Here is a 12,417-nt window from a genome sequence, read left to right as displayed (position 1 = left end):
AGACTGGGTGACTGCTTTGCAGAACATCTATGTTCTGCCCACAAAAAAGACCCTGGGCTTCCAGTTGCCAAACCACTTTAATAGATCACCCTGTTCCCTGGCCAATATCTCTGTCTCAGGTTTGCTGCAGTGTTCCAGCAAAGCTCAGTGCAAGCTCATTTTTCAACTTGGGGACCCTGCAGCCCTCTGGATTCAATATCAAGTTCAATAATTTTAGGGCCTGAACTCCCCATGTCCTCGACCCCTATCACTCACACCAGGCCTTGTTACAATCTGCCATTCTACACTACTAACAGTCTCCATTAACAGCTATTCACCCTCCCAACCTGATCATTAGCAACTCCTTTGTCTGTCCAACTGAACTTTTCTCTCTTTGGGCTCTCTCCCTACATCTTGTTTATTCCTTACCCCCCCTCCCACCATCCTATCTCCTACATTTAAACCAAAGTTTTCCCAACCACCATCAGTTCTGAGGAAGGGCCACTGGACCCGAAACGTTAACTTTGATTTCTCTTCACAGGTGTTGCCAGACCTGCTGAGCTTTTCCAGCAACTTCTGTTTTTGTTTCTGATTTACAGCATCTGCAGTTCTTTCGGTTTTCACTTTTCATATGTGCTTGAGTTGCCCAACTCATGGCAGGCTCACCTCTGACCCCTCACTATTTCTGAAGTAGCCGGTCCCAAGCTGCTGATCTAGTCCACCACCCCACTGCCGCCCCACACACCAGACTGAAAACCAGAGGCTTGCGTAGCCATTTTTAAAGGAGAGGTTCACATAGCTGGAGTCCTCTCAGCTCCATCTGCCTGACACTTGGATGAAAGTCCTGGCCTGGGCTTGATTTTAAAACAAAAGACAAGTCTGAGGTTTATGTCATTATGGAAAGGGCATTTCCTGTGAAGCAGACAAGGACTAACTGTTATGTAGAAGCAGAAAACCCAAATTACCTTGCCCTACTGATACAGTATATGTGATGGTGGATGGTAGTACTAAATAGGATAAAGATAAAGCTCTCAAAATATCAAACAACAAATCAGAAGCAAATATTAATGGAATGCCTCATATAAAGGAAACAGGTTTAACTGTAAAACCTCCTGAAAAAGTGTTGAAAAAATTTGAACAGTTTATTTATGCAGGTTCATTTAGATAAATAGTACATGTAAAATATCTTCCTGCCTTCTGCATAATTATAAGCAGGAGATTTTCAAATCCAATTTTGTGAAAGGATAAGATCAGGAATGTGGATAAAGATTATGATATGAGTTAATTACATTATTGTGAAGGAACATGATAAGTACTTTTGATATGCGATTGATGTAAAAGGGTAAGCTTCATGTCTATAATTCCTTTGCGGCTGACCTTGAGGTCTGATGGGACGATAATAACTTCATCTGCTATAAATCATGAAGGAAAGGGTGCCTGGCTTTTAAACATTTTGAAGCAGAGTTCTGGAAAATTGATGAGAATAGCTGGAGGAAACAACTTGATAATTGAGTGGCAAGGTTTACTGCGATCATTACCCGACCTCTCTTGGTAAAGGTGATTCATTATAACATAAATCACTAGAAGGATGCCTTGTTATGGAAGGTGTTGCATGTTACACATATTCAAAGAAAAATAGAAATAAGGTAGACAATAAACAAGTTAGTGTTTAATGTCCAAAACTTTGGAAAGAAGAAGGAGAGACTGTCTTTTCTTGATGTGATAGATAAATTTTACAGTGTAATATTTTCTTTGAGCTATTGTAGACATAACAGTGACAAGGGAAAGAATGTTGTATATATAAAACTCCAAATTAATTGTGACTTTGTTGGCTCTTTTTGGAAATAATTTCAACAAATATTTGACAAAATGAAATTGGTGCTGTTTTGCGCTAGGTGTGGAAAATATTCAACTGCTAGTTGCCAGTTTCTCGCTTGATGAATTGTCAATTAGCACACGATGGGCATTATGGGCACCCATATTTCTGCCTAATTTTATTTACATCCAGTGTTTAACTATAACAGTATTGCTTCCAAGTCAGTTACAATGTAAAGGAAACAGGGGAAGAGCAGGAAAAGAGAACTTCAGATGTCGATCTTCCAGGCACTGAATTGTCTAACCCTTAAAAGCAATTCAGGCTGCTCAGAAACAATAAGTTTTGCTGTTTTTTTGAAAGATATTCAGTAGTTATATGGGTGGCTAATAAATTCCATAGGAAATCAGCCTGCTTTAGCTGGTCCTCCTGTATGTGAGTATGGGCAGAATGTAAAGACCGTCCCTGTCTGATGGTGAGATTGGCTATCTTTCCATCTGGATGCGAATTGAGGTTCTCAAATCAACAATTATTGCCCAATTAAGGGCATTATTCCACTGTTGGTGTTCAGCCAGAGTCGGGTGAAAAAGTGCTGCTTCAGGTTGCCCTGAAAATAAATCCTTCTTGGGGTTCACTGTAGGCTTCTGGAGAGCTCCCTCATCTAAAGGCACTCCACCTGGTTGAGGGACCCATCATAGGGAGAAGGAGTTCATTGAAAACAAGTCCACACCCCTGCCTTTGCCTCTGATTTCCCCATCTGCTGATCCTGTCCTCACGTAGCTTCAGCCTTGGGTCCATTGTTGATCTTTTGCTACTGGTGCAGGCCATTTTGTTTATAATGCTGCCTACAATGAAAATAGCTGGTCTCTGATTGGTCAGCAACTTTTGAGGGATAGGTTTTCTGACTCCAGCATTCTTAATCCCAGAGAAGTGCCAATGGTGGCTTCATAAGTGCATTACGGACAGCCTTCCCCGTTACAAATGACAAAAGACTTTCACTGAGTAATTAGCTGATGGGTAAAGCCCTTCTTCACTGGGATTACATCCTGCCTGTATGTGACAGCTACAAGCAATCTAAATAAATCAAGTTATCAAATCAAATAACTGGCACTGATCCAGATGTGACAAATGTATACCCTGTCCAGTCAAAGCTGTTAAGGTCTCTCCATTAATGTCTGAGTAGTTGTACTAAAATTGAGAAATCTCTTACAAGAATGATCAAGTAGCAGCTTGATGTAATCCTACATATTGATAAATTCAAAGCACCACATGCAAACATGGCTGCATGGTGGGCAGGTGGTGCTTGTAGAGTCAGGTAGTTGAGTTGTGAGTTGGTGTGCACTCTCCAAAGTCTCAACTTTTGCCACAATGTGTTCGTGACAAAGTCACTCAATATATTTGGTTAAAAATCAGACAACACCAGGTTATAGTCCAACAGGTTTATTTGGAAGCACTAGCTTTCAGAGCGCCACTCGTTCATCAGGTGGTGTGGAGGTTAAGATCATGCTCACAGATTTTATTGCCAAATGAGTCCAGCGTCATGAAGATGTGATATAGTAAACAATCTTAGATGAAAACTAAACTTAAAAATCAAATAACACCAGGTTAGAGTCCAACAGGTTTACTTAGAAGCACTAGCTTTCAAAGCACTGCTTCTTCATCCACCTGATGAAGGAGCAGCGCTTCGAAACTTAGTGATTCCAAAATAAACCTGTTGGACTATAACCTGGTGTTGTCTGATTTTTAACTTTGTCCACCCCAGTCCAACGCTGGCGCCTCCAAATTTAGATTAAACTTTCATCTTTTAGAATGGGAAATGCTAGTTTCTGTTCTTTGATATGTAAATCCCGGAACTTCCTCTAAGTTACATTCTCAAGTTAGCTCAACTTTTTAAACATTACATGTGAGGTCTGTCTGTGTCCCAATGCTATGTCAGACTGACCAACCCTCTGTATAGTTTTATAGAGTTTTACATGGATTCATGCAGTTTTTGTGCAACAAAAAAGTAATTCTGCAAAAATTATATGCACAGATTGAGTGTGCATATGAGTGTGTGCATGTGGGTGAGTGCACATATATTTGGCGCCTTTTTGAATGAACCATTTCCATTTTGATTGAACAAAGGCCAGGGACTCCCAAACTGTCGCTGGGGATGTTTGGTTTCCTCAGAGATGCTTTGAGTTCACCCGTAAAGCTTTTCCTTTGACCTCCCTCAGAGTTTGCTACCATAGTTAAGTTCTGAGTAGTGCAGTTGTTTCATTGTGGTGTCTGGCAACCAAATGATTTTTCCTGCAACACAGCTGATTTGGAGTGGTTCTTGAGTTTATGCTGACTGTGTTGGCTGAGGAGATGATACTGCTGTTAGACTGAAGGTATAGCTGGTGGTACTTCTGTAGTGCTTTGAAATGCAGGCAATAGGATGTCCAAATCTCTAACACCCATTGGAGTATGTGAAAGTAGACATACTGGATAGAAAACAGTGGTTCAAGAAGGTGGTATAATGCCCTGTCTCAAGGACAATTAGGATAGGAACTAAGTATCTGCCTTGCAAGTAACTCCCACATTCAATGAATTAATCAAGATGTTTGTAGAGGCTGGAGGAATGTTTACTTTCATCCCCCATCACAAATAAATTCTAGCCCAGATTGTTTCCACCCTAACCTCTGTGCACTGCACCCTGGGACTTTCTCTCCCATCTTTCTCCATCTGAGTACTGCCTGATGGTTAGTTCAGTCCAGCATCTGTCATCTTTATCTAGTTAAGAAATTCTAATATCTTCCACCTGTGCACACTTCCTGTCAGTACACTTGCCTTTTGCACTTTTTCCAATTATAATCCCTGTGCACACATAACAGTTGTCATAACAACTTGCATTTGTATAGTGCATTGAATAAGATAAAATTTTTAAGGCACTTCATGGGACTCTTCTAGAACAAAATTTGACACCAAATGATGAAAAGAAATATTCAATTTGGTGGTCAAATGCTTGATCAAAGAAGTTTTACAAAGCATCTTAAATGAGGAAAGCTGTGGATTAGCAGAGAGGTTTAGGGAGTGCTCCCACAGACTTTGGACAACCTACAGTCGGCACCTCACAGCACTGGACAAGTACCATCGGCTCTACTTTCAAAAGGTCCTGGGTACCTGGATAAACTCATCTGTGCATTGTACAATTTGGCCACCGCCTTCTCAAAAGTACCTCAGTATTTCTTTTCTGAAATTTGTGTTGAAATTAAAATTTAGTCTCTTGCCAGAAACTGTGATTTGCATGATAGTGAGCTTCAAGCTGATTGAATGATTCCGTTATCTGAATTAATATGTGTTATTGTGAATTACTAAATACCCCTGTATTCTGTGTCAGGGTGGAAACTGAGTAAGACAACAGTGCTGCAGAATGTAAAAGTAAAAGGGACGAACTGTGGATATGAAGAGTTTGGAATAGGTAGTGGGTGGGGCAATGTGATCTGCTTTTCCTTTTACTTAAAGAATCATGGAGCAGGTTTACAGTTGATAGTAAGCAGAGGGCCAAGGTTCATTTCTGCACTGTGGTAGAAAAATGGTTGTTCGTGGCTTTGTGGAGACTTTGCAAAATTTCTTCAAATATTGTCAAAGGGGACTTGTGGTTGTTTCTCTTAAGTTGCCTCCAAATAAACCACTTCACAAACGGAAGATTTGCAGTCTACAGCACTGAAGATAGCTTCTGAGAAGGACCAACAGTATTCTGCAATGGATACAGAAGCAACAAGACAGTGGTTTTTTAAATTATGTGTATAACTTGGAAGAATTTTCTTGACTCTATAGGATTGTCCATTAAGACAGATTAGGTATAATATTGATTTTGTGCAATCACATAAAATAGGCATTAAATGAACCAATAAATGTTCAGTAGATCTCTTGATTTTGGAGCAAGTTGCTGCAAACAAAAATCGGAACAGATATGAAACTGGTGGCCAAACTATGACCTGCTTTACATGATTGCACAAAGGAAATGTTACACTGAAAAAGCAGTGTGCTGGTTTTTTTATGAATAAAGTATCATTGATTTTTGTCCAGTTCTAAATGAAGAAATCTTTCCAATTATTTCTTATCTTCTATGATATCAAGGCATCCCAAAGTGCTTTTTACAACCAAAATGGTACTTCTGATGTGTAATCACTGTTGTAATGGACTGAATCATGAAAACTTTCCAGACTTCCTTCAATGAAAATTTCAGGAATATTGTCCCCAGCTCTTCAGAAATCAAAAATTGCAAATTTGCCAATGCTGACCACCCCACCTCCATGTATTTGCTTTTCACATTACATCTTGCTTTAATTTTTTTCTCCACTTTTTTTGCGCTTTGTTTTCTCCTGTTCCCTTCCAGTCTTTATGGCATTGCGTATTTCGAATTCAGTATGAAGGACACCAGTTACTCTATCTCAACTTGCCAAAGTAATCATTATTCCAGAATGAGTGACTTGAGTATTACAGCTTTGTCTGTTGGGAAAATCACAGACAGGACTTTCCTGTCTTTATTGATTGACCACACCAATATACATTGCCAGAAAGAGCCAAATGTAATGCCTCAAATCATTCCAGCAGCAGAGATCCGCTAACTCAGCAAAGGAAAGAGTTAATTCTCAGATACATTACTTGATGACTGATCTTGTTGAATTTGTTGAGCCTGTATATTGGCAATCAAATAATATTTTGCTTTTTGGATAATGTGTACAAAACAGAAATAAGTCTAAAATGCAGTCAAACATTGAGTGTGTCTGGTTTATCAGTTTGATTTAACAACTGAGTGATTATTGCACCTCAGCTCAATTTAAATAAATCTGTCTTATCTCGACAGTAAAGCATGAGAAACTGTAATCCTGTGTCACATATATCTAGGAGCCATTCTTAAAATAATAATCACTTGGCTTGTTCTTCTCACAGATGCCTAACTTTATCAACACCACCCTCCCGCCACATGAGCAGGTGACAGCTCAGGAGATAGACAACTATTTCCGCCAGGAGTTAATCTACAAGAGGAATGAAAGAATGGGCAAAAGGGTGACAGCTCTTCTGGAGGCAAATCCAGATAAAAGCTTTTTCTTTGCATTTGGAGCAGGTATGTAGAGTGATCTATTGTCCCTCAGGGGCTTTGCCTCATCCAGATAGTATAAAGCACTTTGTCACTTTTTTTAAAGATGTATAATCAGGAATTTCTATAGAAAGCAAACCTCTTCCTTTCATAACGATCTCTCTTGCATAACTGTGTTAAACATGGAAGCAAACTGTAATTTATTGATCGTCTTCTTAATCAGATCACTTTTAATGTACCAGAATTGTGAGCTTTTAAAGATTAATTTTATAAAACGGTTATAATTAAAATTTTGACCAGGAATTTTGTTTCTCACTGTTAGTTTTTGATCATATAACTGAAGCAGGTGGCGGAAGGTTTTAAGGGAAAGATCCCATGAATGCTGCACAGAAATGCTCAAAAATAGGTCAATAACTGTTCATTAATTTGAGTCATCATTCAAATTAAGTTCCTTTCTTGAAGTTGAATCATATGAAATTAAAGGAAAAAAGTAAAGTTTGTCTGGCAACTTGGAATTTGGATAAGTGCTCCTGTTGAAATGATACTGTTCCTTCCCCAGTAATGGGTACAATGTGGGACTGTAGTGCAACACCTTTTCAGAAAACTTTTCCCTTGTGGACAGTCCCACATGTGTTTATGTCACATGCAAGTGACACAATCTTCCATTTTATTATGGTTTACATAACATGTTTGCCAAACACTTTTCCATGGAGAATTTATAGTTAAAAGACTCTCAGCTACGTCCTCTGGGAATGTTGTAATAATTAATTGTTGCCTGTGGTTTGCTGCTATGTTTGACACCACTGTTGTTATTAGTGACAGTGAAGGGTGTTTCAAGGAGTTATTGTAACATCCCTCTCTGTAAAGTGAGCCAGATTGATATTACTTAGCAGGAGCATTTCTACAGAGCTCAAGATAAACCTGAATGATTTGGACATGATTTGCTGTGTATCAATATATTCACGTTATCAATTTCCTCTTAGATCGTATTGTGTGTTTAGCTGCTACTTTTCTGTAACCCTTGCTTGGATCGGGAAACTATATTCCAAATTATAAAAGATTTGAAATTAAACACATTAATGAAAGATTTCCCTTTCAAGTCATTCAGCAGACAAGGATTTTCCTGTCCAATGACATGGGGAGGAAATTAAGCTTGTGATCCATTAATATTAATTAAATGTCTTTCGAAAGTAATACAAGAGATGGGAAGACAAGCAATGTGTACTTCTAACATTGCTAAAAGAATGGGTACATTTGTGATAAATGTGGGATGGACGTGTTTTGGTAGAAAGAGTTTTGAATTGGAAGTACATTAGTTAATTTACAATGCGAAGAGGGAATAAACAAAGCAAAGCACTCACTCTTGCTCGGTACCACACTTATACTATGGAATCAGTGCTGCTTGCTATGGATCTATAACAGTGCCTGTTGCCAGTACTGTGGAATGTGCATAATTTATTTTGTGAGGGAAAGTCAAGAACTCTCTTGGAAACAGTGTGGATTGCAGCAAATTGTGTATTGGAATTTGCATTTTTATTTACCCCCATTTTCAACTGGTGAAGGAACTGTCTTAATCACATGTCTCTATAGGAGCATACAAGATTTAAGCACTCAGCTATTCGCAGGTAAGAAAATGGCAGTTGATTACTTTGGAAGTGACTATTTTTGATAAAGAGATGGGCCTAGAATCGTTCAGAGACTGCAAAGTGAATTTTAAGTCACTTGCCCTCAGAAAGTAGTCTATTTGATTTATTGCTGTACTTCTGCAATATAAGCACTGTCTTGTATATTTCTAACCTGGGATGTATCATACTCATGTAATAAAATTGGTTGAGTAATCCATAGTTAATTGAAATGTAGCATTGCAATCAACATTTCATAAATGAATACATCTTGAAGGCTGAAGCTGTTGCCAAAACATGTAAGTGTGGGAGGGACTCCAGATGTGAACCAACACAAATATTTATTAGGGTTTAATTCAGGGTTGTCACTTGAATTAAGGAATGTTTTACTGACTGGCACTGGGACTAAGGTTAGCATTTCCATAATTTTTTTGCAAGCTGCTGTCAGACAAGAAACTGCGTTTGCCAGACATATTTTAAAATAACTTATTTGAATTATATTTTCATAGAATATTGTAACAGAGAACGTATGTTTCCTCACATTATGTTTCAGAAAAATAGGATTGGGCATTAATTCTCTGATTTAATTCAAGTGGGTATTTTAAATCTGTTGATTCTTGAAAGCGCATCAATTACTATTTCACTGAAACACAAGTCTAGCTTGCAGTAGGGGTTTGATAAATGATAACATTGAAAGATATGGAGAAGATTAATACCCAGAAGGCACATGTTACTTAATAAAAAGAGAGACTTTGGGTTGAAAATGCGAAGATTTAAGAGGGGTAAGGGATTTTCTGATGGCATTGAAAGTTCATTTGATATTCCCTTTACATCTCAAATATCTTTTTGAAAAGGCAAGTTTTGTGCACTTTTTAAAACAAAAATAGAAATTCTAGAAGGTTGGAGACATTTGTGCAAGACACCTGGTTCTTTCTGTATGGAACATACTGTCCAAGAGAAAATGGGAAACATACTGGTTGATAGTGATATTTAACGATGGGGAAAGAGGTATGAAGCAATTTTGTTTTTCTTAGTCTGCAAAGTCAATATCTGTATCAGGATATTACTGAAAAGCTGGAGGTGACTGTTAAATTGTGCCATTAAGTGCTGGGCATGAATTCAACTGCAGCATAACTAGTAAGATGATGATTCAACAGATTTTGTAATGAGTTTGGGGTGTCTCATCTAGAGTTATAGATGTTTAGCTGAATTGTCTAGCATTTGTTCACTTGTCTGGTAGCTTATAAAATGTAAGTCACACAACCAATAATGGGGAAACTGAGAATACTTTTAATTCTTTATTATTCTTTTAATCCTTTGATATTAATGAAGACAGAGTATTAGCTTGATTCCTATTGATTCCATTCTGATGAGACCTCAATATTTGGTCAGAATGAGTATCCACAGATTGAACAATATACCAACTTGAGAATGTTGATTTTCAAGCAACTGACTAGTCCATTCAGTATCAGCAGTTTTATGGTCCTTTATAAAGGATGACCTAATGGATGGTTTCTCTACATACTCTCCTATCTTCAGAAGGTTACTCCCACTTACAGACATCTGTTTGTCACAATTTTGGGAGAACATTTACAGAGGAAGCTTTGTAAATTATTCAGCATTCGATTGTCTGAATATCGGATTATCTGGATTATCTGGTTTCGATCCTCGGCTAAATTATGTCATCCAGCATTCGATTATCCGGAATTCAATTAACTGAACAGAATACTGCCTCCCCGTTTCTTTTGGATAATTGAGGTTCCTCTGTGTGATCTCTTGCTATGCTCACCACAAAATTGTTTCCTGGGTGTAGATGCTTTATTAAATATCATGTCTAGAACACCACATGACCTGAACCTTTAGCAAAAGGAATATCAACAGTTTGGTAGAAGGAAGCATAGCTAGGGTGAAAAATTATGCCGTTAATGGTACAGACTTGTACTTAATTGTTACAGACAGGCGAGAAACAATAGGTCAGCCCCTGCCATGCACCTCCCCCCCCCCCAACCTCAACCTCTCCTACTGAACGAAGAGAGCGGGTTTCAAACAAAGATGTTTCAACTCTTGAGTGTGTTGAGGGTCGGAAACAGGCAAATTACAAGTTTTCATAAGTTGTGAAAGTTGACTATAAACGTTTATTGTTCAACACCTGAATTTACACAACTATTCCCATATACACAACACACCTCCTCTCTTCTTGATGCATGTCTGCAATCCTTTGTCCCGATGAAGAATGCTACGGTAGTTTAGAAGGATATATTCACTGTTGTATTATGTTCTGAGTGGCAGATTTTCTTATGCTGCAGTCAAGATGAAATCGTGGAGCCCAAGTACTACTCCTCCAGTAAGGAGTTCAAGGCAAACCAATTTGCTGCCTACTTGTGGCTTAAGTGCCCGTGGTCTTAGACAGGATCCTTCCCATTCAAACATTTCTGCCAATCTGACTGAAATATGCTTTATTGAAATCCTTTTCAGGCAGCACAGTGGTACAGTGAGTAGTAATGCTGCCTAACTGCACCAGGGACCCAGATTCAATCCCAGCCTTGGGTGACTGTCTGTGTGGAGTTTGTCCATTCTCCACGTGTCTGTATGATTTCCACCAGGTGCTCTGACTTCTTCCCACGGTCTAAATATGTGCAGGTTAGGTGCATTGGCCATGCTGAATTGCCCATAGTGTCCAGGGATGTGCAAGTTAGGTGGACTAGCCATGGGAAATACAGGGTTACAGGGATTAGGTACGGGGTTGGGTGGGGGTGTGCGTGGAATGCTGTTCAGAGGGTTGGTTTGGACTCGATGGGCCAAATGGCCTGCACCTGCACTGAAGGGATTCTATGAAACCTTAACTCTGTCATGTGACCAGAGCAGCTCTTCTCATTGTCCTCATAAATAGTTTCTGATGGTGAGGCCAATGTCAGTGAGTGCAATGCTGACATCACTCAACCACATTCCATGTTGATAAAATAAACATTTTCACACTTGTTGTTTCTGGATTTCAAGTTTGGAGTTACAATGGCCACAACAGTACCATGAAGTCAGTTTTTTTAATTAATTTGAGAAGTGCAGTCATTATTATACAAAGGTCACTTGTATTTTAATGTCAAGAAAATTATTATCGTGACATATCAGCAGTAAGAAGGGCCACCTGACCTCTCAAATCAATTTTGTGTTTGTACTTCAAGGTTGTACTTAATAGTGCATACATATTGTCCATAAGTTAATATTATGTAAGTATGACACACTTAAGTGTTTCCCTCGCATGCTGTGTGCATACAGTCTGGTGAAATACAGAAAAGGTGACTAAAAAGGAGTAAAATAATTTGTTAAAAGATATATATCATAAAAGTCTGATTATGATTTGGGATCCTAGTAATCATCACATTATCATAGTTCCTAACATCTCTATTCTCATCTAATTTTCTTATTATTCTTTTCATCATGTCTGAAGGTGCTAATTTTCTTTAGGTACAGTTTCATAAGTGTCAGCAGTTGCATTGGGTGGTCCTTGATACTATCAGATGTGTGTTATGAGAGGGTGCCCTAAATCACCCCCTTAACCCTCGACTGATATTCCACATGTTTGTACTTTTTAAAAACAGGAAACCTGGTTGATTTCCTTCCCTCCCCCAATGGACCCTGAACACTAAATTGAATTGTAATGCTTATGAGTCACAGACACTTCCTAGACTCTGCAAACTACTTTTATTACTGGCTGCAGCATCAACAGCACTGAGTTACATGGGAATACTGTTTGAAACTTCGATCACTTTTGGGAAAGCATACTTTTGTTGTCAATTGCTTCTCCTCTTTTGAACGTGATACTTAATCTGACATGTATTTCAAATGACCATTCCTGAGCGTTTCACTGAAAGAGTGAACAGGCTATTTTATCAGGGGGTGATCACAACCAAGCGTCATTCTGTCTTCACCCAATCTCC

At 38.7% G+C, this 12,417-nt stretch overlaps 1 protein-coding gene across 1 annotated transcript in view; it reads left to right on the top strand.

The window, feature by feature from the left end:
• The window catches only part of LOC132819087 (metalloprotease TIKI2-like), a 406,884-nt gene that overhangs the window by 227,426 nt on the left and 167,041 nt on the right, over nt 1-12,417 (top strand). The window contains exon 4 of the mRNA XM_060830444.1: nt 6,713-6,887. Within this exon, the coding sequence (XP_060686427.1) occupies nt 6,713-6,887 (175 nt within the window). The remainder of the gene's footprint in view (nt 1-6,712; nt 6,888-12,417) is intronic.

This window comes from Hemiscyllium ocellatum, chromosome 9 (genome assembly GCF_020745735.1).
Source record: "Hemiscyllium ocellatum isolate sHemOce1 chromosome 9, sHemOce1.pat.X.cur, whole genome shotgun sequence".
NCBI classification, from domain to species: Eukaryota; Metazoa; Chordata; class Chondrichthyes; order Orectolobiformes; family Hemiscylliidae; genus Hemiscyllium; species Hemiscyllium ocellatum.
This window is presented reverse-complemented; position numbering and strand designations above follow the sequence as displayed.